The sequence below is a fragment of the Erpetoichthys calabaricus genome, chromosome 9 (assembly GCF_900747795.2).
Source record: "Erpetoichthys calabaricus chromosome 9, fErpCal1.3, whole genome shotgun sequence".
Taxonomy (NCBI): Eukaryota; Metazoa; Chordata; class Cladistia; order Polypteriformes; family Polypteridae; genus Erpetoichthys; species Erpetoichthys calabaricus.
Genome location: NC_041402.2, coordinates 7,807,152 through 7,830,200, shown reverse-complemented (window position 1 = coordinate 7,830,200; position 23,049 = coordinate 7,807,152). Strand labels below are relative to the sequence as shown.

The 23,049-nt window shown below is 39.1% G+C and overlaps 1 protein-coding gene across 2 annotated transcripts in view; it reads left to right on the top strand.

The window, feature by feature from the left end:
• Positions 1 to 23,049, top strand: part of fpgs (folylpolyglutamate synthase) — a 63,223-nt gene that overhangs the window by 3,859 nt on the left and 36,315 nt on the right. The window contains exons 1-3 of one of the 2 annotated variants that reach the window (XM_028809121.2): positions 20,973 to 21,107; positions 22,382 to 22,510; positions 22,854 to 22,907. In XM_028809121.2, coding sequence (XP_028664954.1) covers positions 21,105 to 21,107; positions 22,382 to 22,510; positions 22,854 to 22,907 — 186 coding nt within the window. In that variant the 5' untranslated portion in view covers positions 20,973 to 21,104. Of the gene's footprint in view, positions 1 to 20,972; positions 21,108 to 22,381; positions 22,511 to 22,853; positions 22,908 to 23,049 lie in introns of those variants that run through there. The other variant, XM_028809120.2, reaches the window with a different exon arrangement.

Below are 23,049 nucleotides of genomic sequence, written 5' to 3'. Positions count from 1 at the left end.
GCAGCTGGATGATAAATTAGACTGGACTGCCAATACTGATGCGCTGTGCAAGAGAGGACAGAGCCGGTTATACTACCTTAGAAGGCTGGCGTCCTTCAACATCTGCAATAAGATGCTGCAGATATTCTATCAGACAGTAGTGGCGAGCGCCCTCTTCTACGCAGTGGTGTGCTGGGGAGGCAGCATAAAGAAGAAAGACGCCTCACGTCTGGACAAACTGGTGAGGAAGGCAGGCTCTATTGTTGGCATGGAGCTGGACAGTTTAACATCTGTGGCAGAGCGAAGGGCGCTGAGCAGACTCCTATCAATTATGGAGAATCCACTGTATCCACTTAATAGTATCATCTCCAGACAGAAGAGCAGCTTCAGTGACAGACTGCTGTCACTGTCCTGCTCCACTGACAGATTGAGGAGATCGTTTCTCCCCCAAACTATGCGACTCTTTAATTCCACCCAGAGGGGTAAACGTTAACATTCAACATTATACATAGTTATTGTCTGTTTTTCTGTTTTTCACCTGCATTGTTATCATTCTTTAATTTAATATTATTTATTGTATCAGTATGCTGCTGCTGAAGAATGTGAATTTCCCATTGGGATTAATAAAGTATCTATCTATCTATCTATCTATTCAAAGTCTGAAGATGCGATTGTACAGCGTTTCAAATGGATGGGTTGTGGTTGTGTGTTGCGAGAAGTGCTGGCTGTGTCAGAAGTTAATGAAATTAATGGAATGCTTGCACCACGTGCCTTGTCTTTTGTGACAACTAACGAAGGCGGTTTCCTGATGTCTTCAACTGTTGTCTCATGTCATCTGCTATGCCGCGCACCTCTAGTTCTAAGGCAGCGACAAACTTTACTTTTGCAGATAAATGTTTTTGATTTTGCATTTGGTCATAGCGAGAATTGGGAAGGACATGAACTGGTGGTTGGTACATTTGGAGAGAGGTAATATGGCTGCAGTGAAGAAAACCTGCTCAGAAAAATATCCATTGAATTCTGGGTCTGTGACTTTGAACCCCACCTCATGAACCTTGGAATCCAAACTTTATCCATTCCAGAACCCCGTTTTGAGTTCCAAGACAATTTTTCCCCTTTTAAATAATAGAAACTGGATTAATCCGTTCCTGGGTCCCACAAACTCGAATTTTCAAAATGATTTTAACAGTAAATACACTGGATTTTAAGGTAAAATATTAACAATAATAATATTTGAATAAAAATGTAAATTAATAAAATTAAAAATATTAAAATTTGTTTTTCATTAATCCAAACTAAGAGAAATTTTTCCACCTGTTCCGTACTTTTCAGTCTCCTAGAGGTCAGTGTTGTAAACCCTTTTGCCACATCAGCTGCTTTGATAGCTTCTTTATTTTTCAAAATCGTACAAACAGTCGACTTAGGCATCCCGAACATAGTAGCGAGGTCAGCTACACATGTACCTCTTTCATGCTTAGCGATAAGATCTTTCTTAACTTCAATTTCAGCTCTAACAGCTCTCCTCTTACTCTTATTTTCACTTTTTTTTTTACACTAAGTTGTTATTATATAAAAAAAATAACACAGAAAAGGCACAAAAGCATAAATTTAGAAGCGAAAATCACACGAGATGCTTTCCTACACCTTCTGACAACGAACTGAACGACAAAGCGTATGGGTGGCTCGAGCACTGGGGAAACGTATGCACAAACACACACGAACAACGTGCTGGGCGTTCAGATTCCAGGGAAAAATTTGCTTGAATTTCACATTCGGATTCCAAGTTGTTAGAGTTCTGGGGCGTTCGGATTCTGGGGGCAATACTGTACTCGCATATTATTTAAATCAATGGATTCATACGCAGCCTCTTGGAGCCTAGTTGTATCTGCCATAACGGTTCTCATATGGCAAAGTGGCTGGGACCTACCCATGATGCCTTTATCTGTGCCAGTTTGGCAGTGTGTTAGAATTTGGTGGTGCATGGCTACTGGTTGGGTGATAGTGGATTTATCTGTACCTGTTGACAACAACAACAATATTTTTTATATAGCACATTTTCATACAAATAATGTAGCTCAATGTGCTTTACATGATGAAGAAAGAGAAAAAAAAGACAAAATAAGAATTAAAATAAGAACACTAATTAACATAGAATAAAAGTAAGGTTCGATATCCAGGGAGGACAGAAAAAACAAAAAAACTCCAGACGTCTGGAGAAAAAATAAAATCTGCAGGGGTTCCAGGCCATGAGACCACCCAGCCCCCTCTAGGCAATCTACCTAACATCAATAACCTCAATCAGTCCTCATTGTATTCAGGGTTCTCATGGAAGGACTTGATGATGACGGTCATGTGGACTTCAGTCCTTCAATCCACCAATGTATGACACCTGTAACTAACCTCCAGATGAGTGAAGAACAGATCAGTAAAGCACGTCAGCAACCCTGGGGGAGTGTTTGATCCCTAAGATCACAGTAACTGCCAGCAGTCGCTCTCAATGTGGTTCCCTTTCTGGGTGCCTTTTACACCTTGCCTGGGAAGTCCAGCAGATGTAACGTGCACACATCATTTGCATTTGTGCTGCACTTGTAATCATTTTTACATTCTACCATGATCTATCCGTCATGTAAGTTTTGGACCAGTATGGTGTGTTTTTTTTCCCAGTGCTGAAATTTTAATTGCCATGTTGTGTATATACAGTATAAACATACTGGAAGCCAAGTAAATTCCCTGCCTTCTTCAAAACAACTCTGTTATCATCTTAAGTTTACCTCACCACCTGCCACTTGTTCACACATTTTAAAACAGATTAAGTTTGGGTTTGCTGCCTGCTTACTACCTTTTCTGTTGCATCATATTTTTGTCCACCCTGTTCCAGTGTTTTTTGTTTAAAAAAAAAAAAAAAAGAGAGAGTACCCCTTGTCACTTTCTCTTGAGGCCTTTTGCTGACTAGCTTTTGATTTTAGTGACTTTGGTTCAGAGCCATGTCAAAGTCAGGTAAAATCATTTTTATACACAGCTCACAGTGTAGCCCCCACTATCGCTGTCATGAATGATAAAAGACTCAAAGGATAGCCTTTGTGAAGACTCATTGTCACCCCAAGAAGCTGCATTGCTATCCTCTGCCTACCTAATCATCAATATTGCTATTAACACAAAGCATTCATCCATGTCCGACCTTGCTACAATTAATGGCAACCTGTCTTGATACTGTTTTGTTGCGAAAGAGTCATATGGTGGCCATATCCTTGCTTTAAGAGTTTTATAACAAGATATGAGGATTGTTTACATCTCTCCGACTGACCCTGACATCCTGACTACAGATCCACCTTGTATGGAAAACTCATCAAAATCTTCAAAAGATTTTATTGGACAGTCCTCTTCTCAAAAGATCTTGACTAGACATTGTTCTCCTCTGTTGCTAAATAAATCTTAACATGGAGAGGACTATTAATTTTTCATATCTAAGATGTCTCACTTAAAGGTTGTCCAATGCTGTACCTGTCCTAGTGTCTATATAAACTCAGGGGATTTCAGTTTCTGTATTACATCTTGCCTGAAGAAGAGGCCTGAGTTGCCTTGTAAGCTTGCATATTATAATCTTTTTAGTTAGACAATAAAAGGTGTCATTTTGCTTCACTTCTTATTAAAGTGCCAAAAGCAAAGCAAATGGATATGACAGTTTATAACCGTTTAAACCTGGATGGATTGCAGCTGTTCTTGCTAGAAGTGGCTCTTTCTGTTTTGCATAGTGCTTCTGAGCCGACAGATCTTTGATCTGACATGGTCTGTGGATGGCTGAGCCTTCTATTTATGCCAGCCTTGTTTTTCCTTACTCAACTCCTTAGACCAATGGGGCATTGCACTTTAGGGCGCAAACTTTCTTCCCGTGTTCAGGCCTCATTCCTTCTGGACCAATCTTGGCTAGGTCACCACCTATGTTTTTGAACATTTTACCAATCAGTGTTCTATCCATTATTGCCAGCCTCCGTTCGAGTCGGTCTACCTCGTGCCAAGTGTTAGAGTACACCTCGCCTCTGCTTAGCTAGCGCTACCTGTTTATTCAACAGACATTATCATCTACAGATTGTTAAGGAGTAATGTTTGACATTTTTGAGAGATAGAGAGAGATCAGAGCTCCATGTATTTTAGAGGGTAGCTGCTGATTGCCAGAGATATCATGGCCATGTGCTTTTCTCCCCACATGGGGGACGCAATCTCCTGTCAGAGCTGAACATGGTCAGATATAGTGCTAACGTTTGACATTGGAGTGTAACTACCTTCAGCTTGGCCAGAATTACATTTTTTAAAAAAAATTATTTTATTGATTTTTAAAGTTTGTCCTCTTTCAGTACTACATGGGTGGAGCCGCAGGGGACAGCTAGTTAAGTAATAAAAGGGAAAATAAAGAATAGGAATCTGTTAAAAAAAAGAAAAGCTAAATAGGTAATTTGTTAAGGTAATAATGTGTTTCAATTTACACAAGTTTCGATAAGTCGTCTTCGGCATTTTTTCTTGTCCAAAGAATATTTGTACTTTTTCTTATTCCATAAAATCAAAATGTTTTGAAAGATTTCGCAATAACAGCAAGGATTCAAATGATCAAAAGTCATCTGTGTTAGATGCATATTTACATGCTCGTTGCTCTTTTGTTTTTCTTCAAAAAAAAAATTTGCAAGGAGTGCAAGGGAACTTTTTGTGCCTGACCTGTTATGAAAAACACCAGACAAGCAAGTTTTGTTTTTCAGCATACTCCCCATCAACACTTAACGAAAAAAAACAATCTTATCTTGCTTGCCTAACCATTCTTCTGCAACTGACGATGTCTTCATCATTAGCATAGCATGCCCCATGGAGGTAGTAGCCTTTTACAATGGGGATAGATGGCAGTCATGCAAGGTCAGGTCTGTTGACTGTAGTGGGTGTGGCCTCTCTTTGAATGTACAGTTTTACAGAGAAGCCTTAGGGATATTTTTGTAAAGCACAAGGGGGTGATGAGCAGGTTTCCTTACTGCTTTTTCCCTTATTGACTGCTGCAGATGTGCTTTTTGAGGTATGTAATCAGTGTGGACTGCACTCTCAACATCATGAAAAATTGTGCATAACGTATTGAATTTTATTGGCTTTGGAGACTCACTGTGCTTCTTGTGCCTTGTATTTTGTTTGAAAACTGGGTCACTGGTAATGTGACGTATCTTAACTTTAATCTCCAGTCACGAAATGCTGCTTAAGCTTCTTCCAGGTTCCCGTTCGAACTTTGGTTGTGGTGATGCTACATTTCAAGATTCAACACTCCGAACACCTAATGTGCCCAAACCTCTCTCAAGCTTAATTGTTCCTGAAGAATGGATTCTGCTGACCCATAACTAATTCCCAACCTCTGTCAAGTCTTTGATTCTTCTTTACAATTCATTTGACAGTAACTTCATGTTTTGTGTAACGCTGTTCACAGAGTGCAGGCTCAGAATGCTTTAACAAGTTCACAGATTTATACAATTTCAGACTTTACAAATTGCTAACTATGTAATGAGTAGGGCTGTCAAATTAGCCAGACCGTAAGGTTTGGATGTTCCAGTAAAAATATGTAAATAGTTATATATGTTCAAGCTTAGGTTTTTATTGTTCAGTGCATTATACAGGTGCTGGTCATAAAATTAGAATATCATGACAAAGTTGATTTATTTCAGTAATTCCATTCAAAAAGTGAAACTTGTATATTAGATTCATTCATTACACACAGACTGATGTATTTCAAATGTTTATTTCTTTGAATATTGATGATTATAACTGACAACTAATGAAAGTCCCAAATTCAGTATCTTGGAAAATTAGAATATTGTGAAAAGGTTCAATATTGAAGACATCTGGTGCCACACTCTAATCAGCTAATTAACTCAAAAGCCTTTAAATGGTCTCTTAGTCGAGTTCTGTAGGCTACACAATCATGGGGAAGACTGCTGACTTGACAGTTGTCCAAAAGACGACCATTGACACCTTGCACAAGGAGGGCAAGACACAAAAGGTCATTGCTAAAGAGGCTGGCTGTTCACAGAGCTCTGTGTCCAAGCACATTAATAGAGAGGCGAAGGGAAGGACAAGATGTGGTAGAAAAAAGTGGACAAGCAATAGGGATAACCGCACCCTGGAGAGGATTGGGAAACAAAACCCATTGAAAAATGTGGGGGAGATTCACAAAGAGTGGACTGCAGCTGGAGTCAGTGCTTCAAGAACCACCAGGCACAGACATATGCAAGACATGGGTTTCAGCTGTCGCATTCCTTGTGTCAAGCCACTCTTGAACAAGAGACAGTGTCAGAAGCGTCTCGCCTTTGGACTGCTGCTGAGTGGTCCAAAGTTATGTTCTCTGATGAAAGTAAATTTTGCATTACCTTTGGAATTCAAGGTCCCAGAGTCTGGAGGAAGAGAGGAGAGGCACAGAATCCACATTGCTTGAGGTCCAGTGTAAAGTTTCCATAGTCAGTGATGGTTTGGGATGCCATGTCATCTGCTGGTGTTGGTCCATTGTGTTTTCTGAGGTCCAAGGTCAACGCAGCCGTCTGCCAGGAAGTTTTAGAGCACTTCATGCTTCCTGCTGCTGACGAACTTTATGGAGATGCAGATTTCATTTTCCAACAGGACCTGGCACGTGCACACAGTGCCAAAGCTACCAGTACCTGGTTTAAGGACCATGGTATCCCTGTTCTTGATTGGCCAGCAAACTCGCCTGACCTTAACCCCATAGAAAATCTATGGGATATTGTGAAGAGGAAGATGCAATACGCCAGACCCAACAATTCAGAAGAGCTGAAGGCCACTATCAGAGCAACATGGGCTCTCATAACACCTGAGCAGTGCCACAGACTGATCGACTCCATGCCACGCCGCATTGCTGCAGTAATCCAGGCCAAAGGAGCCCCAACTAAATATTGAGTGCTGTACACGCTCATACTTTTCATGTTCATACCTTTCAGTTGGCCAACATTTCTAAAAAATCCTTTTTTTGCATTGGTCTTAATTGATATTCTAATTTTCCGAGATACTGAATTTGGGACTTTCATTAGTTGTCAGTTATAATCATCAACATTAAAAGAAATAAACATTTGAAATACATCAGTCTATGTGTAATGAATGAATCTAATATACAAGTTTCACTTTTTGAATGGAATTACTGAAATAAATCAACTTTGTCATGATATTCTAATTTTATGACCAGCACCTGTACATGTATATTTGTATAGGCTTTTAAATTAAAAAAAACCCTAACCCTAATTATAGTAGCGGCAACACAAAGAATAAACTCAAGCAGAAAAAAAAATCCTAGCAGTACTTGGGCAACTGTTATTTAAATAGACGTCACAATACTTTTACAGCACAGGGACAGCTGAGTGCTATAAGACTTGCACAACATAAGAACCTTGTGATTTGGAAAAAAAAGTAAAAAAAAATATTAATAATAATGTAGCAGAGCGCAATGCCTGCATGTGTGGCTCATATGCTTCTTTTTGTGGCTTCTTTTATGGCTTGCTGTCCTGACAAGGTTCACGAGGAATACAGGTCAGTAATGCTGTGCTCCATTTACCTTGGAAGTCTGATGTCGGAGCTGGAAATAATGTCATACCTGAGTTGACTGTGTTACAGTAAAATATTTTGAAAACCAATATGGACACACCCTGGAAAACCTTTCTTGTGCTTGCTCCATTGGAAAATAGCAGTAGATAATGCATTACGCAGTATTTTGCATATTCAAACATCGTAGCCACATGTCTACAGATAGAGGTTGGACAGTACTATGTGTACGACTGATTTAATCAGACACAAACAGAAGAGATATCAAACAGTATAATGCTATGGCTTTCACTAAAGTTTGCAGTGTATGTCGCCATTTTGGATTGATGTCATGATATGAAGTTGGAGAAACTCAGAAATGACAGACCAGCTCTGAGTTTCCAAGTTGAAATCCGTCTTAAGGGGCCATTCTAGTTGAAAATTCTAACTATAAACTCAGAAATTCTGACTTCCCACTTCAAGTGGAACACATCATAAGAACACAACAGGGTGAGAATAGCAAGCGAAGTAAAAGAGCAGGTAGGAGGCGGGCTACTGGTCTCCAGTAGGCAGTGGCCATTAAAAGCTAGTCATCATTTGTGGATTCACCCAGTAAAACAGCTCCTGTGTGGCTTACGGGATTGTCAGGGTCCACATAATCGACTGCTTTTTTTTCTCCTTTACAAACGCAGCAATTTTTAATACAGGTGGCCTGAATATTTTTAATCACACCTCACTGTTTTAGGCTTTATGTATCAAACCGTTATCCACATAAGACAAAGACTTATTTATTGTAGGACACAGCATGTTGGCCTTTTAAAGTATTGTAACAAAAGCGAAATCATAATTTGAGTTATGTTCCATTTGCTTTAATGGAAATGTCTTAGAATTAAACAGACAGGGATCTCAGGTTTAAAAGTGGATGGTGCAGAATCAGTCAGTCATTGTCCAACCCATTATATCCTAACACAGGGTCACAGGGGTCTGCTGGAGCCAATCCCAGTCAGCACAGGTCACAAAGCAGGAACAAATCCCAGGCAGGGCGCCAGCCCACCGCAGGGCACACACACACACACACACCAAGCACACACTAGGGACAATTTAGGATCGCCAATGCACCTAACCTGCGTGTCTTTGGACTGTGTGAGGAAACCGGAGTATCCGGATGAAACCCACACAGACACGGGGAGAACATGCAAACTCGACACAGGGATGACCCGGGAAGCGAACTGAGGTCTCCTTACTGCGATGCAGCAACTGTGCCACTGTGCCGCCTGGTACAGAATCAGATGCTAAGTAATACTTTAGAAAAACTGTTTGTGTGATTGAACAAAAAGAAAAAAAATTTGTGAAGCTAATTATTTAAAATTAAAATGGCTGAATGTGGAATCAAAGTTAAAAAAATAGATGAGTAAAATAACATAGCTTTTCATAGAGTGCCTGGAGAAACTGTGTCAAAATCAGTGTGGGTAAAACAAACAATCGTACTTGTACAATCAAATGCCAGCTATTGCCTTCAAATAAGAGCTTTTTTTCATTCAGTTTAAATTTTACAGTAATCCCTCCTCCATCGCGGGGGTTGCGTTCCAGAGCCACCCGCGAAATAAGAAAATCCGCAAAGTAGAAACCATATGTTTATATGGTTATTTTTATATTGTCATGCTTGGGTCACAAATTTGCGCAGAAACACAGGAGGTTGTAGAGAGACAGGAACGTTATTCAAACACTGCAAACAAACATTTGTCTCTTTTTCAAAAGTTTAAACTGTGCTCCATGACAAGACAGAGATGACAGTTCTGTCTCACAATTAAAAGAATGCAAACATATCTTCCTCTTCAAAGGAAACAGAGAGGAAAGCAAACAAATCAATAGGGCTGTTTGGCTTTTAAGTATGCGAAGCACCGCGGCACAAAGCTGTTGAAGGCGGCAGCTCACACCCCCTCTGTCAGGAGCAGAGAGAGAGAGAGAGACAGACACAGAGAAAAACAAAGAAGCACAAATCAATACGTGCCCTTCGAGCTTTTAAGTATGCGAAGCACCGTGTAGCATGTCGCTTCACGAAGCAGCTGCACACAGAAGGTAGCAACGTGAAGATAATCTTTCAGCATTTTTAGACGAGCGTCCGTATCGTCTAGGTGTGCGAACAGCCCCCCTGCTCACACCCCCCTACGTCAGGATCACAGATAGTCAGCGCAATAGAGAGAAAGAAAAGTAAGTTGGGTAGCTTCTCAGCCATCTGCCAATAGCGTCCCTTGTATGAAATCAACTGGGCAAACCAACTGAGGAAGCATGTACCAGAAATTAAAAGACCCATTGTCCTCAGAAATCCGCGAACCAGCAAAAAATCCACAATATATATTTAAATATGCTTACATATAAAATCCGCGATAGAGTGAAGCCGCGAAAAGCGAAGTGCGATATAGCGAGGGATCACTGTATTCACTTAGTGATGTTCCATCTGACAGACCTAATAATGAATATACAGTGCATAAATACACCTATTTTTTAATAGGCCACAAAAAAAAGTACTTTGAAACTAATTAAGACAAGTGAAATGTACAGTGGGTATGGAAAGTATGCTCATCACTTGTCCAATACAGTCCCCACAGTGAAGCATGGCGGTGGCAGCATCATGCTGTGGGGGTGTTTTTCAGCTGCAGGGACAGGACGACTGGTTGCAATCGAGGGAAAGATGAATGCGGCCAAGTACAGGGATATCCTGGACAAAAACCTTCTCCAGAGTGCTAAGGACCTCAGACTGGGCCGAAGGTTTACCTTCCAACAAGACAATGACCCTAAGCACACAGCTAAAATAACGAAGGAGTGGCTTCACAACAACTCTGTGACTGTTCTTGAATGGCCCAGCCAGAGCCCTGACTTAAACCCAATTGAGCATCTCCGGAGAGACCTAAAAATGGCTGTCCACCAACGTTTACCATCCAACCTGACAGAACTGGAGAGGATCTGCAAGGAGGAATGGCAGAGGATCCCCAAATCCAGGTGTGAAAAACTTGTTGCATCTTTCCCAAGAAGACTCATGGCTGTATTAGCTCAAAAGGGGGCTTCTACTAAATACTGAGCAAAGGGTCTGAATACTTAGGACCATGTGATATTTCAGTTTTTCTTTTTTAATAAATCTGCAACAATTTCAAAAATTCTTTTTTTTTTGTCTGTCAATATGGGGTGCTGTGTGTACATTAATGAGGGAAAAAATTAATTTAAATGATTTTTGCAAATGGCTGCAATATGACAAAGAGTGAAAAATTGAAGGGGGTCTGAATACTTTCCATACCCACTGTATCTGTCCATGAATTAGATGTTGCGCAAAAGGCTGACAAAAGACAACAAAAGATGGAAAACAAAACTATGGTCGGCACCGTCTGTAGAGAAAGAAAATTTCTGGGGTGCATGGTCTTTTTAACAGACAAAAGATGAGACAATTTCAGTCACAGACCTGGAGGCCGCCCCTTCTGAACATTCCTTAGTAGAGTCTGTGCAGAACCATCACATCTGATAACAGAATCTTTCTACCCGTTGATTCCAGTGTTCCCTGTGTCTCAGATATCTTTCCATGGACTGTGAAAGAACTTAGAATTAGAGCAGTGTTGTCAATTACCACAGCAGGACACAGAGATGAGAAACAAAAGAGGGTCAGAAACTGTTTATAATTATTGTATTATTTATATTTTTGTACAAACAAATACAAATAGAGATGAAATATGCACAGGTAATGAGCAGCTCTAATCAAGGTATGCTATACTAACATTGTGAGTGTTCAGCCGGGGCTGAAAAGCTAAGACCAAATGAGAATCTCTTCCATAAGTAGGCAAGTTAATCCACAGTTTTGGGGTCCCTATAGATAAAAGCTTGACCTCCCACTATTATTTTGTTAATCCTTGGACTATTTAGTTGGCCAGCATCTTGATGTGTGCTCTGGTTTGTATGTACTGTATATACTCAAGGATAAGTTCTCCCACAGAGAAGTCGGGACTTGATTTTACTGTATAATTTCTGGTATTTTATAATGTCGGTCGTATGAGTTGAATGAGGAAAACTGACGCTATTGGTCCAAGAGATTATGATATGCTAACGCCCACCTGAGAGAGTAACCGCGGAGCACACTGTCTTTTTTTCTATGTGGGTGTGACAATGTGCTGTATCAACATGTGCTCCTAACCTCTCTCTCTCTCTCTCTCTCTCTCTCTCTCTCTCTCTCTCTCTCTCTCTCTCTCTCTCTCTCTCTCTCTCTCTCTCTCTCTCTCTCCTACAACAAAATTCGATGTCTCTGAGAAACTGATGTAAAAAAAAAAAATGTAAGTGTTGTATTTTTGAACAGGCATATAAGTCGGGCTCTGATTTTATGATCAGTTTTTCGGGTTTCGAGACCAGACTTATACATGAGTATATACAGTAATTTGATAAGTTCAGGTAGGTATTAGGACGTTAGCAATTTACGGCTTTATATTTAAGATGGGCATTTTTGAAATCTTTCCTAAGCTTAATTGAAAACCAGCACAAAAACTGAAGTTATGTGATTGTACTTCCTAATTCTTGTAATGATTCTTATAGTAGCATTTTATTCTGCATTCTGTCCTGTATGTTGAAAGCTGGCCAGACCCTGGATTATATTCAAAAGCAATTTCCCTACACCAGATTTCTGTACCCTATCACTTGAGTGCAATATGAAGATAAATGGTTGTGGTACATGTTGTCTGAGCAACAAAGAATTTCTAAATTTGTATTTTTCTCTACAGTTAGTATCTTGATTTCTTCTATTGTCAGTACCCACGTTGACTTAGTTCTAAAACTAGAAACATACACTATAAATCACAAGTGACAAAAACTTGTAACTCAAATATTTCAGTACACAGAACTTAACCTTATACCATGTACAAAATCAGCATCAGTCGAATACACTTTTCAACTTCAGGCTTAAAAGATTTTGAACACCATTGTACATGTATGTTTCTTTACTTTGTTAAAAGCAGTATTTACATAAACAGAAAAATTACAATTATAGCAGCATTTTTTTCTACACTTCAGGTTTTTATTAAAAATTATAATTTTCATTTTTGCTGAAGTATTTGTGCTATACTTGAAGCTAATTTACTTACACTACCGGTCAAAAATTTTAGAACACCTCAGTTTTTTTTTTTTTTTTTTAGTTTTTTATGGAAATACACACAGTTTAATGTCTTAATGTTTCATGAGAGCAAGGCATAGAACAAATAAACAATAGCAAATCATAAAACAAGTCAAGGAATCATTAAATGCACAAAATTTAATTCAAATTTTTGATTAACCAAAGTAGCCATGCTTGGCTAATATAACGGCCAAACTGCGGTAACCCTTTTGATTCAGACTGCCACTCACTCTGTGCAAGTTATTGTACAACTTTGCCTCAAGCAAAAGAACCCCAGACCATCACACGTCTTCCTGTAATGTTTGACAGATGGTGTCACACACTTAGGCACAATCCTTTTACTGATTTGATGGCAGACAAAATCTTTGTGTGACAAGGCTTGAAGATTTCAGATTTTCATTCATTAGTCCATAACACATTCTTCCAGTCTGCAGTTGTCCACAGCTGCTTTTTCAAGGCCCTATTTTGTCCCTTAAGGAATGGCTTTCTTCCTGCCACTTGCCCTGTCAAACCTGTAGCACAAAGTCTCCTCTTCACAGTACAAACTGACACTTTCTTTTTTTTTTGACCTGCACTGTTAAGCTGTGCTTGAAGCTGTTGTGCTATGAGGTGCCTGTGATCACACAAGCTGGTGACCCTCAGAAACTTGTTTTCTGATTGGGTTATGACTTTGGCTCTGCCAGATGTCTTCCTGTCAGAGATTCTTCCAGTTTCCAGTTGCCTTTGGATTGTGTAGGACACCACTGGACTCACTGACACTTTTGTGTGTTTTTTTTATTTCTTTAATTTCTCTAACTGAAAGGCCTACACGTCGTAAGAGTAATAATGCTCTCTTATTTCATTTAATTGCCATTTTCGTGCCATTATCACTGGAATGTTGTCCAAGTAGTACTTCAGATGCTATAGTAACACAGTCTGTTCCAGCTCTGCTTTAAGACAGACAGGGGTTTTTAAGTAATCAACAGAAGTTGGGGACATCTGAGCAAATTATTTGCTTCAACTTGTAAGGCTTCATTTACTTTAATTGCTGCAGAACATCTGTAGGTTGTAACCTATCAGTTGTTCCTTGACAAAAGCCCATTTGTAATATTTGGAAATATCCTTTTTTCACTTTTTACCAACCTAAATTTTAAATTTAAACCTCTGGCAATTTACTGCTTACCTTTTCACCATTGTAGTTCATTCATTGCATTTGAACTGATTAAATTTGAAGAAAAACTGAAAAAGCAGGCTGCAGAACATCTGTAGGTTGTAACCTATCAGTTGTTCCTTGACAAAGGCCCATTTGTAATATTCGGAAATGTCCTTTTTTCAGTTTTTGCCAACCTAATTTTTCAATATAAACTTCTGGCAATTTACTGCTTACCTTTTCACCATTGAAGGCCATTCATTGCATTTCAACTGATTAAATTTGAAGAAAAACTGAAAAAGCTGAGGTGTTCTAAAACTTTTGGCCGGTGATGTACTTGCTACTATATAATGGTAAAAGTAACCTTAGTCCTAGCTGCTGGGCTGCTGAAAGTGTCTGGCCCAGCTAAATTTCTTAGTTTGAAAATCTGGCCTGAATGAATGAATGAATGAATGAATTGAATAGCCCTGACACAGATAGTACAGACGACTTCCATTCAAATAAGAAGGTGATTTCCTCTTTCATCCTTAAACAAAGAGCCTACTATAGAATCACACTTTGTTTTTCAGTTTAAAATAACCCTGTGAATATTTATTAAATGAGAAATTCAGATTTATTTTAGATTACATTAGGAAGCATTGTACAACATGACTCGATAAAACAAATGTTGCGTTTCAGTGCTTTTCAGTTGCATAACAGAAAACAAAGAGCCTTGAGTTGTTTCCCATATAGCTGTCTCATCTTGCAGAAAGAATGTGATTACACAATGAAAAAAATCTTTTCTTTTTTTTTTTTCTCTGGTCCTCCAACAGAAGAAACTGGCCAATCAAGTGTGTGGCCTGTGGTTAACACCCACTGTGCAAAGCAGCATGTTTTTAGAAGCACTAACCTGTTTTTATGTTTTGATATGTGTTCCCTTGAATTGCATTTTAGCACCTTACATAAAGTAAATTGAGCTTTATTGGTTGTAGTGATCAAGAGTAGTAAAATATTAAAAGCATATATACCTTTGGGCAATTTTTCATTTCATTATAACACATCATTCTCAAACAAGCATAATCTAATTTAGGGTTGCAGTTTACATGAGATATACTGGAAATATTGGGCATATGTCACTGTGTCTGAAAGTGTGTGTGTATATACACTCACTGAACAAATTTTTAGACCCACTATTATAATATTGGTAGAGCCTCCCTTTGCTCTTAAAACAGCTTCAGTTCTTTGTGCCAATGATTCCACATAATGTTTGAAGCATTCCTTTAAGATTCTTTTCCGTGTTGACATGATTGAATCATGCAATTTCTGCAGATTTGTCAGCTGCACATTCATGCTGTGAATTTCCCATACTACCATGTCCCAGCAGTGTTCATTGAATTCAGTTCTGGTGACTGGGAAGGCCACTGAAGAACACTGAACTCATTGTTGTGTTCATGAAACCAGTTTGAGGCGACTTTTGCTTTGTGACATGGTGCATCATTATGCTGGAAGTAGTCATTAGAAAACGGCTCAATTGTAGCCATGAAGAGATGCACATGGTAGCTCAACGATACTGAAATTGGCTACAGCCTTCAAGCAATCATTGATAGATAGATACTTTATTAATCCCAAGGGGGAAATTCACATACTCCAGCAGCATCATACTGATACAAAAACAATATTAAAGAGTAAAAAAAATGCATGACTCCAAAGTGTGCCAAGAAAACGTACCACCACCACCAGCAGCCTGGACTGTTGACATAAGGCAAGTTGGGTACATGGATTCATGCTCTTGGTTCCAAATTCTGACTCTCCCTTCAGTGTGTCTCAGTGGAAATTGAGATTCATCAAAGCATGCTACATTTTTCCAGTTTTCAACAGTCCAATTTTGGTAAGCCTGTGCCCCTTGAAACCTCAGCTTTCTGTACTTGGCTAACAGGAGTGGAATCTGACGTGGTCTTCTGCTGTTGTAGCCAATCCACCACAATGTTTGCCGTGTTATGAATTCTGAGATGCTTTTCTGCTCCAGTTGTTGTGAGTTGTTATCTGAGTTGCTGTGCCTTTCCTGCCGGCTTGAACCAGCCTGACTGTTCTCCTCCGATCTCTGTTATCAACAAGTCGTTTATGTTCGCAGAACTGCCCCGCACTGGATGTTTTTAGTTTTAGTTGCTGAGTAAACTCTAGAGACTGTTGTGTATGTGAAAATCTCAGGAGATCAGCAGTTACAGAAATGCTCAGACCAGCCCGTGTAGCACCAACAATCGTGCCATGGTCAAAATCAATGAGATCACATTTTTTTCGCCATTCTAGTGTTTGATACATTAACTGAAGTTACTGATCTGTATCTACAGGATTTTATGCAATGCGTTTCTGCCGCACGATTGGCTTATTAGGAAATTGCATGGATAAGCAGGTAACCAAATCGTATTTTGTAATATCATCTACTGTTGAATTCTGCTCTTTACTTGTAATATTTGTATTGCACTATTATATTGAGGATTACTTGTGTTCTGTTTTGTGTATTGTATTGTATTTACCCCCTTTTTTTGACACCCACTGTATGCCCAACCTACCTGCAAAGGGGTCTCTCTTTGAAGCGCCTTTCCCAAGGTTTCTTCCATTTTTTTTTCCTTGTCTTCTTAGAGAGTCAAGGCTGGGGGGGCTGTCAAAAGGCTGGGCCTGTTAAAACCCATTGCGGCCCTTCTTGTGTGATTTTGGGCTATACAAAAATAAATTGTATTGTATTGAACTGTGTACAGGTGTTCCTAATAATTGACTTGCTAAGTGTGCATTTTATATTATTTTCATATTTAATTCTTTAAGGTTCTTTACTTGTTTGTAATATAGTTTCTTTTTTAAACCTCTGTTAATTGCTACAGTTTTCACACCAAGCACTGTTTTATTTTTTTGCCGCTACTAATACCAATCTTGTATATTTTTTATTAAAAAAAACTGAATAATAACCATGTTGTAATATTATATGCAGCAATAAGTAAATATGAAAGAGTAATAATTTACATAAAGATAGTTAGATAGATAGATAGATAGATAGATACTTTATTAATCCCAATGGGAAATTCACAATTTAAATTAAAGTGTATATAATCTAATTTAAAAGATGGAACAGGTCAGGTTGGGGAGCATACACTGGCACAGCGTGTTGCTGTACCCACCACATGACGAAACAGCTCAGCAACCCCCCCAGGCAGACACGCGGTTCAGTCCCACCCCCTGGAAATGACCATCTATCTGTCGCACCCAGGTGTTATGTGGGTGTCCCCTTGGCCTGGTGCAGCTGCTGGTGTTCTCAACAGTAAGGATCCTGCGAGTGGGATCACCTTTGGGGAATCGCACCACATGGCCGTAGTGCTGTGTTTTGTCTTGGTAGAGTTCTTTATTACTCTGCTTTCCCATTTTGTATTATTAATGTGAAACCTTTGTCAGAGTGCCTCTGATCCCATAGACTTACCACTGTTTATAAGGTATTGTACTTTATAACTTCTCCCCGCCTTCCCTTCTACATCTGTAACCTCAGACAATTACATAGAGTAAAAGACAAGCAAAAGTTAAGTTACAACTTTAAATAATGTATTATTGATAATATTCATTAAATGATAACAATAAGCAAAGTACATTTGAATACTACTGGTAACCATACAACCTGATAAATGCTGATGTGTAGTTTCAGGCAGCACACACACTTGTTAGTTACTTAAAATGTCTCTAGTTAAGTATCATTATTAGTCCTCTTTCTTCAGAATAGGCCACATGCCTGTCTCAGTATGGCTGCTAAGTTGTATTTCTTAGCATGGTCTTCTTTTCAATCCATGATGTGTGAGATACTCCATCATGATTGTGAGAGAGAGAGGGAGGGCAACCGAATTTATACATTCTTTGTCCAAATCCTTATACCAATAGGGCATCGTGCTACAGAATACTGTATTGATTCAAACCAATCCCAAACAGCCATACTTCAGACCAGTGCGGACAAAATACCTTTCACACTTTCCCACAAAACCATTTGTTGAGCTGATGCTTACCAGCAAGGTAGTTTGGCTTTCCTGTGGGAGATGACTGAGAGAGTCCTGCAGAGAATCACTTGCCAAACTGGTTTTAGGCACTTCCCTTGACCCTGTCATAAAATTCACTATCCTGACTCAGTCCTAAATTAGGGGAGGGTGTGGTTAGTTAAATATCAAACCATTGCTGATGTTATCAGTGGTATTAAACTGATATTACATTACTTTGTCTAAGTTACAAATAAAGACATACAAAATATTCATTATTTTCACTTTTACTTTAAAGCTTCATTAAAAACAATATTTTTTGGAGACACATTGTGACAACGCAACGTAGAACTGCCTGTGAGTGAATATTGTTTCTGTTTCTGTAATAAATAATCCGAGTTTTTCTGTTTGTCCCTGTGATTTATTGATTGTCATAGCAAAAGCTATTCTCATGGTAAACTGTAAACATTTTACTACGAATGGCATATCACGATCTCCTTTGGTGTGTAATGTTATTCGCGGAATATATACATCACCTTTCTCTTTGCCTGTTAAAATTTGCATCGCTTCTCCAAGATCATCAATATACACCTGACCGAATTGTGTACTCTTTGAAATTTAACTTGTCTTTCCTTTACCTGTTGTGGGACCACAGATTCTCATAGCATATGGTCCATTATTGTGTAAATCCACGTTTTGTCCATTGAATGATGCGAATGCGAAAAGACTTTGTTGTCTACTCTTTTTTTCAGACCTCAGTTTGTCCTGGTATTTTTTCAATTACACCTGGTTCTGATGATTAATCAGCTTTTGTTTGCGGTAATGCAATCGTTTCTATCTTTTCTTTGATACTGTAGTGACTGACATGATAAAGTGTCACAAAAGTTTTACTTGAACAATCGCTGACTTCCACCCATCCATCCATTTTCCAACCCGCTGAATCCGAACACAGGGTCACGGGGGTCTGCTGGAGCCAATCCCAGCCAACATAGGGCACAAGGCAGGAACCAATCCCGGGCAGGGTGCCAACCCACCGCAGGACACACACAAACACACCCAGCACACACTAGGGCCAATTTAGAATCGCCAATCCACCTAACCTGCATGTCTTTGGACTGTGGGAGGAAACCGGAGCGCCTGGAGGAAACCCACGCAGACACGGGGAGAACATGCAAACTCCACGCAGGGAGGACCCGGGAAGCGAACCCAGGTCCCCAGGTCTCCCAACTGCGAGGCAGCAGCGCTACCCACTGTGCCACCGTGCCGCCAATCGCTGACTTCCTAACCCCAAACACAACTTTCTAGCACCCTCTCCAATGCCCCCCCTTACCGCATCAAATCAATACCCTGCTATCAGTCCTCCGTGTTGTACTCCGCCTTCCCTCAATCGGACCTAACAGTCACTTAAAACCAAAAAGCCCTCAACCTGGCTGGGACGCTACAATACTTTCGAATTTTACCGCTTACATATTCTGTACCTTTGTCTGCATGTGTATCGCGCCATCGTTTGTTTGAGCCTTTCAAATTCCACTGCTTTCATAATCTCTTATCTGCCTTTTTTTCTCTCCAATGCCTTTGGGTCTCTATTCTCTGTATTGTCCTTATACGCTTTATATGCGCTGAGAGCACATGATTTGTGTGTACTATGTGCTTTTACACGATTGATTTTTTTTGATCGGTGTGCTCTTATATATTCCGTACTATCTTTGTGGACCTTTGCGGACCCCGTGGTGTGTTACGTTTGACTCTGGGGTGCAGTGCAGAATCCTCTTTTCTGTGTGGCTGTGTCGTTAGTCCTCAGCTATGGGCGCGTTGTTTATCCAGGCGGGCGCGTGTTTGTATATCCGTCAGTCGAGCTCGTTCTTTTGAACCCGTGCCTGCTTTGCTTCCGCAGTTTCAGACGCGTGTTGTAGGCGCCTGCGTTCATTGATCTTATCCAGGTGGGCTCGTGTGTGTATCGTTGAGCTGTATTGTGTTTGAATTTGGTGTAAAGCGTTCAGCGGTTTGTACAATCCCAAGCAGCACATTATTCCTAACTTCACTCCGCAGTAGTGCCACTCACAATATGGCGGTGACGCCTGCGCCTCGGGTTTCACTATGCTGTGTAGTGTGGACGTTTGCGGCATCCGTACTCTCTCCGGTTTGACTTTGGGCGGGGCACCGAATCCTGTTGTGTGTGTTTGTTCTGTGGCCGTTCTCTGGGGCCGTGTGTTAGTTGAGCTGTATTGTGTTTGAATTTGGTGTAAAGCGTTCAGCGGTTTGTACAATCCCAAGCAGCACATTTGTTTTATTTGTTATTTCCGTTAGTTGAGCTGTACGAGTCCGCGCAATACGTCTCATGGTCCCATCGCCATGTACCTGCGTCCATGCCATCCGGTTTACCATTCTCGGTTAGTAATATGGATAATTAGTAATTTATGGACAGAGTATTCCTTTAAGGAAAATTTTTATATAGCACCTTCATCTATATGAACACTTGCCAAAGCTTGTTCAAGCGAACATAAATTACTAATTTAAGCAGTTGGAGCACAAACAAAACTACAGACATGTTATCATGCATTGAGCCAAAACTCCTGCTTTAACCCCAGACATTGGCAGACAAAATATACATATGATGGTATAATTAAATAATTATTACAGTGTCAGTAGATACCGGCATAATATGTTTGGATATACTTTTCAGGCTGAAATATATTTTTTATAAACGTGTAGCTGATTCATTTTCAAAACGTTTACCTGTTTCCCAGTAAAACGCTCTGCTGCTGAAATGTGTCTGACAGAAGATATTCACCTCTGTTGCACCAGTAATAGTACTGCTTCATTCTGTGTTTCTCTCTCTCTCATACTGAAGTCATACACACGCAGAGCACAAGACGGCGCTTTTCCTGTTAAACTTGATTCAATGATCAGGTTGAACCCCGAATATTCTGGTTAATATTCTTAAAGGGGTAGACTCATTTATGATGCACAGTTCACATACAAGTCCATCCACAACAACATTACCTTTGAGAAACTGTGATGTTGGGGAGGATCTATTGACCGTCTGAAAAAAAAAGTTTTTGTTTCTGGTTTAGTGTCAGTTTCTATGCATGCCAGTGAACTTTTTGTTTTCCTCAAATATAATGGAACTTGACCTTTGAAACTGTCAATATGGTAAATGATTAAAATTCAGAAAACCCATGGTTGGGATTAGGAGGAGTATTTACAACAGAAAGCATATAGTGTATGTGTTGAATGCTGTATTCATGTACTTGAACAACATTTGTGTGTGAATCACAGAAATGTGAGAAGCTGAGAAGATCTTTTAAATACAACAGACTTTCCTATGGTGAGATAGTATGAGAGTAGAATTTTGACATTCTGTTACAACTATGTGTTCTAGTAATGTCAACATGGGGGCTTGGGCTGATAACAATCTTTGTATTTAATTTTTTTTACTGCAGGGTATTTAAAAGTAAATCTGTAAACATGGGTTACTTTACAGCAGACCTTCATTTTAGAAAGTAAATGAAAATATTTATAATTTTTAATAAATATCTGTAAAGAATGCTGTACTTCTATACTAAGCGGTATCATACTTTGAGATGGCGCTTTTTAATGAAAATTGCTTTCAGAAAGGACACACAGAATTAGAGAACATGTAATATCCAATTAAACCTAATGTGATTGCAGTAGTAATCTGTGAATATCTAAAATGTGTAAATATGTGTATTGTTTTAACTGCTTTAGCAGATATTTAAAGAAAGTGCAAATATCTGTACTAGTCTGCAGTTAACTGAACAAAGGTTTCTGTGGAAGTGTTTTATTTTGCCATTGGAAACAATGTTGGGACAAATATATTTTTAAATGTCTGCATCAGTAAATATATTGTGGCATCCTTTATAATCTGACAGATGTTGGTTTAAAAAGTTAAAACATTAAATGAATAAACAAGTTTTGGTCATATGGCAGTTTTGATTCGCCTGTCTATAGCAAAGTGGATCAGGTTTAGGTCTGATCATGGCAGTAATGTTGTGCTCACATTCTGTCTGTCATTAGAGTGCCTTTCACATGTATCCATGCAGCCGTCCTTTAAATGCTGTGTTTTTCATTGATTCAGCTCCGGAAGATATTCCTGTTTTGACAGTGAATGGCACACATAATCAGCTGCCAATGTAATTTTAAAACGTTTTCTATCATTTTGACACAGAGAGAAAAACTGGATGTTTTCAGTTTGTTTTTACTTATTTTAACATGGTGCAGCTTGAGCAGCTGGTTGTTTTAGTAGAGGCATACCCTATGCTATGCAACAAGTAACTTTTTAAATGTTTAGAGCCCTCACTCAGCTTGTAGAATTTTTCACTTATACAATGTGTTAATCAAGACCAATCATTAAATAAGTTAATTGGGCAATATGGATGATATAAAATGTCTTAATGACCACATCTGACTCTGTTGATAAAGAATCTGGACACACTGGCAAGTGGAGATTTATTTCTTTAATTTGTTTGTGTTTTTATGTGCCCGTACCTGCACTGTACCAAAGTAAAGTTTTACTTTGTATGCAAGTTATCATGAAACTAAAATTAAGCTAAGTTAAAACTTTTTTGTTTTTTTCCACAGGATGCAATTTGTACACTCAACACTCTTCAGACTAATGCCAGCTTCTTGGAGCAAGTCAAACGTGAGAGGGGTCAGCCACAGATGCAGCTTGAAGCAATGCGACTCTTTCTACAGCGTGTTGGCTTGAAGGTAAGTTTTTCAATAGGTCAGATGTTTGCATGAAAAGATGTGTAATGTTTGTTTCTTTTTTAAGTCTTGATATACCTTTCTAATTTGTACTGTTTCTGTTAGACACATCTTAATAACAAATTTGAATAAGATGAACTTAAGCTGCTTATTAATCTTTCATGTTTTACTGTACTGGACTATTCAATATTTTTCTTGAAGAAGATTGTGTTATTTGATAAAATAAAATAGTAAACATTTATTCATGATTGAAATAAATTTGTATACTTTACTCTTTTCTCTTCTAACTTTATTACGCTATTTTTATGATCTTATGATTTTTATGATCTTAATATTGTTTTTGTAGGTGGAAGACTTAGATCAGCTCAATATAATTCATGTGACTGGGACAAAGGGAAAGGTACATTTTTTCAGTTTTGAAAGATAGATAGATAGATAGATAGATGAGTAAGAAATACTCTCCATCCATCCATCCACACACATGGGGTGTGCAAAAGTAGGATTACAGTTGTTGGTATGGAAAAACACATGCAGGTTATGAT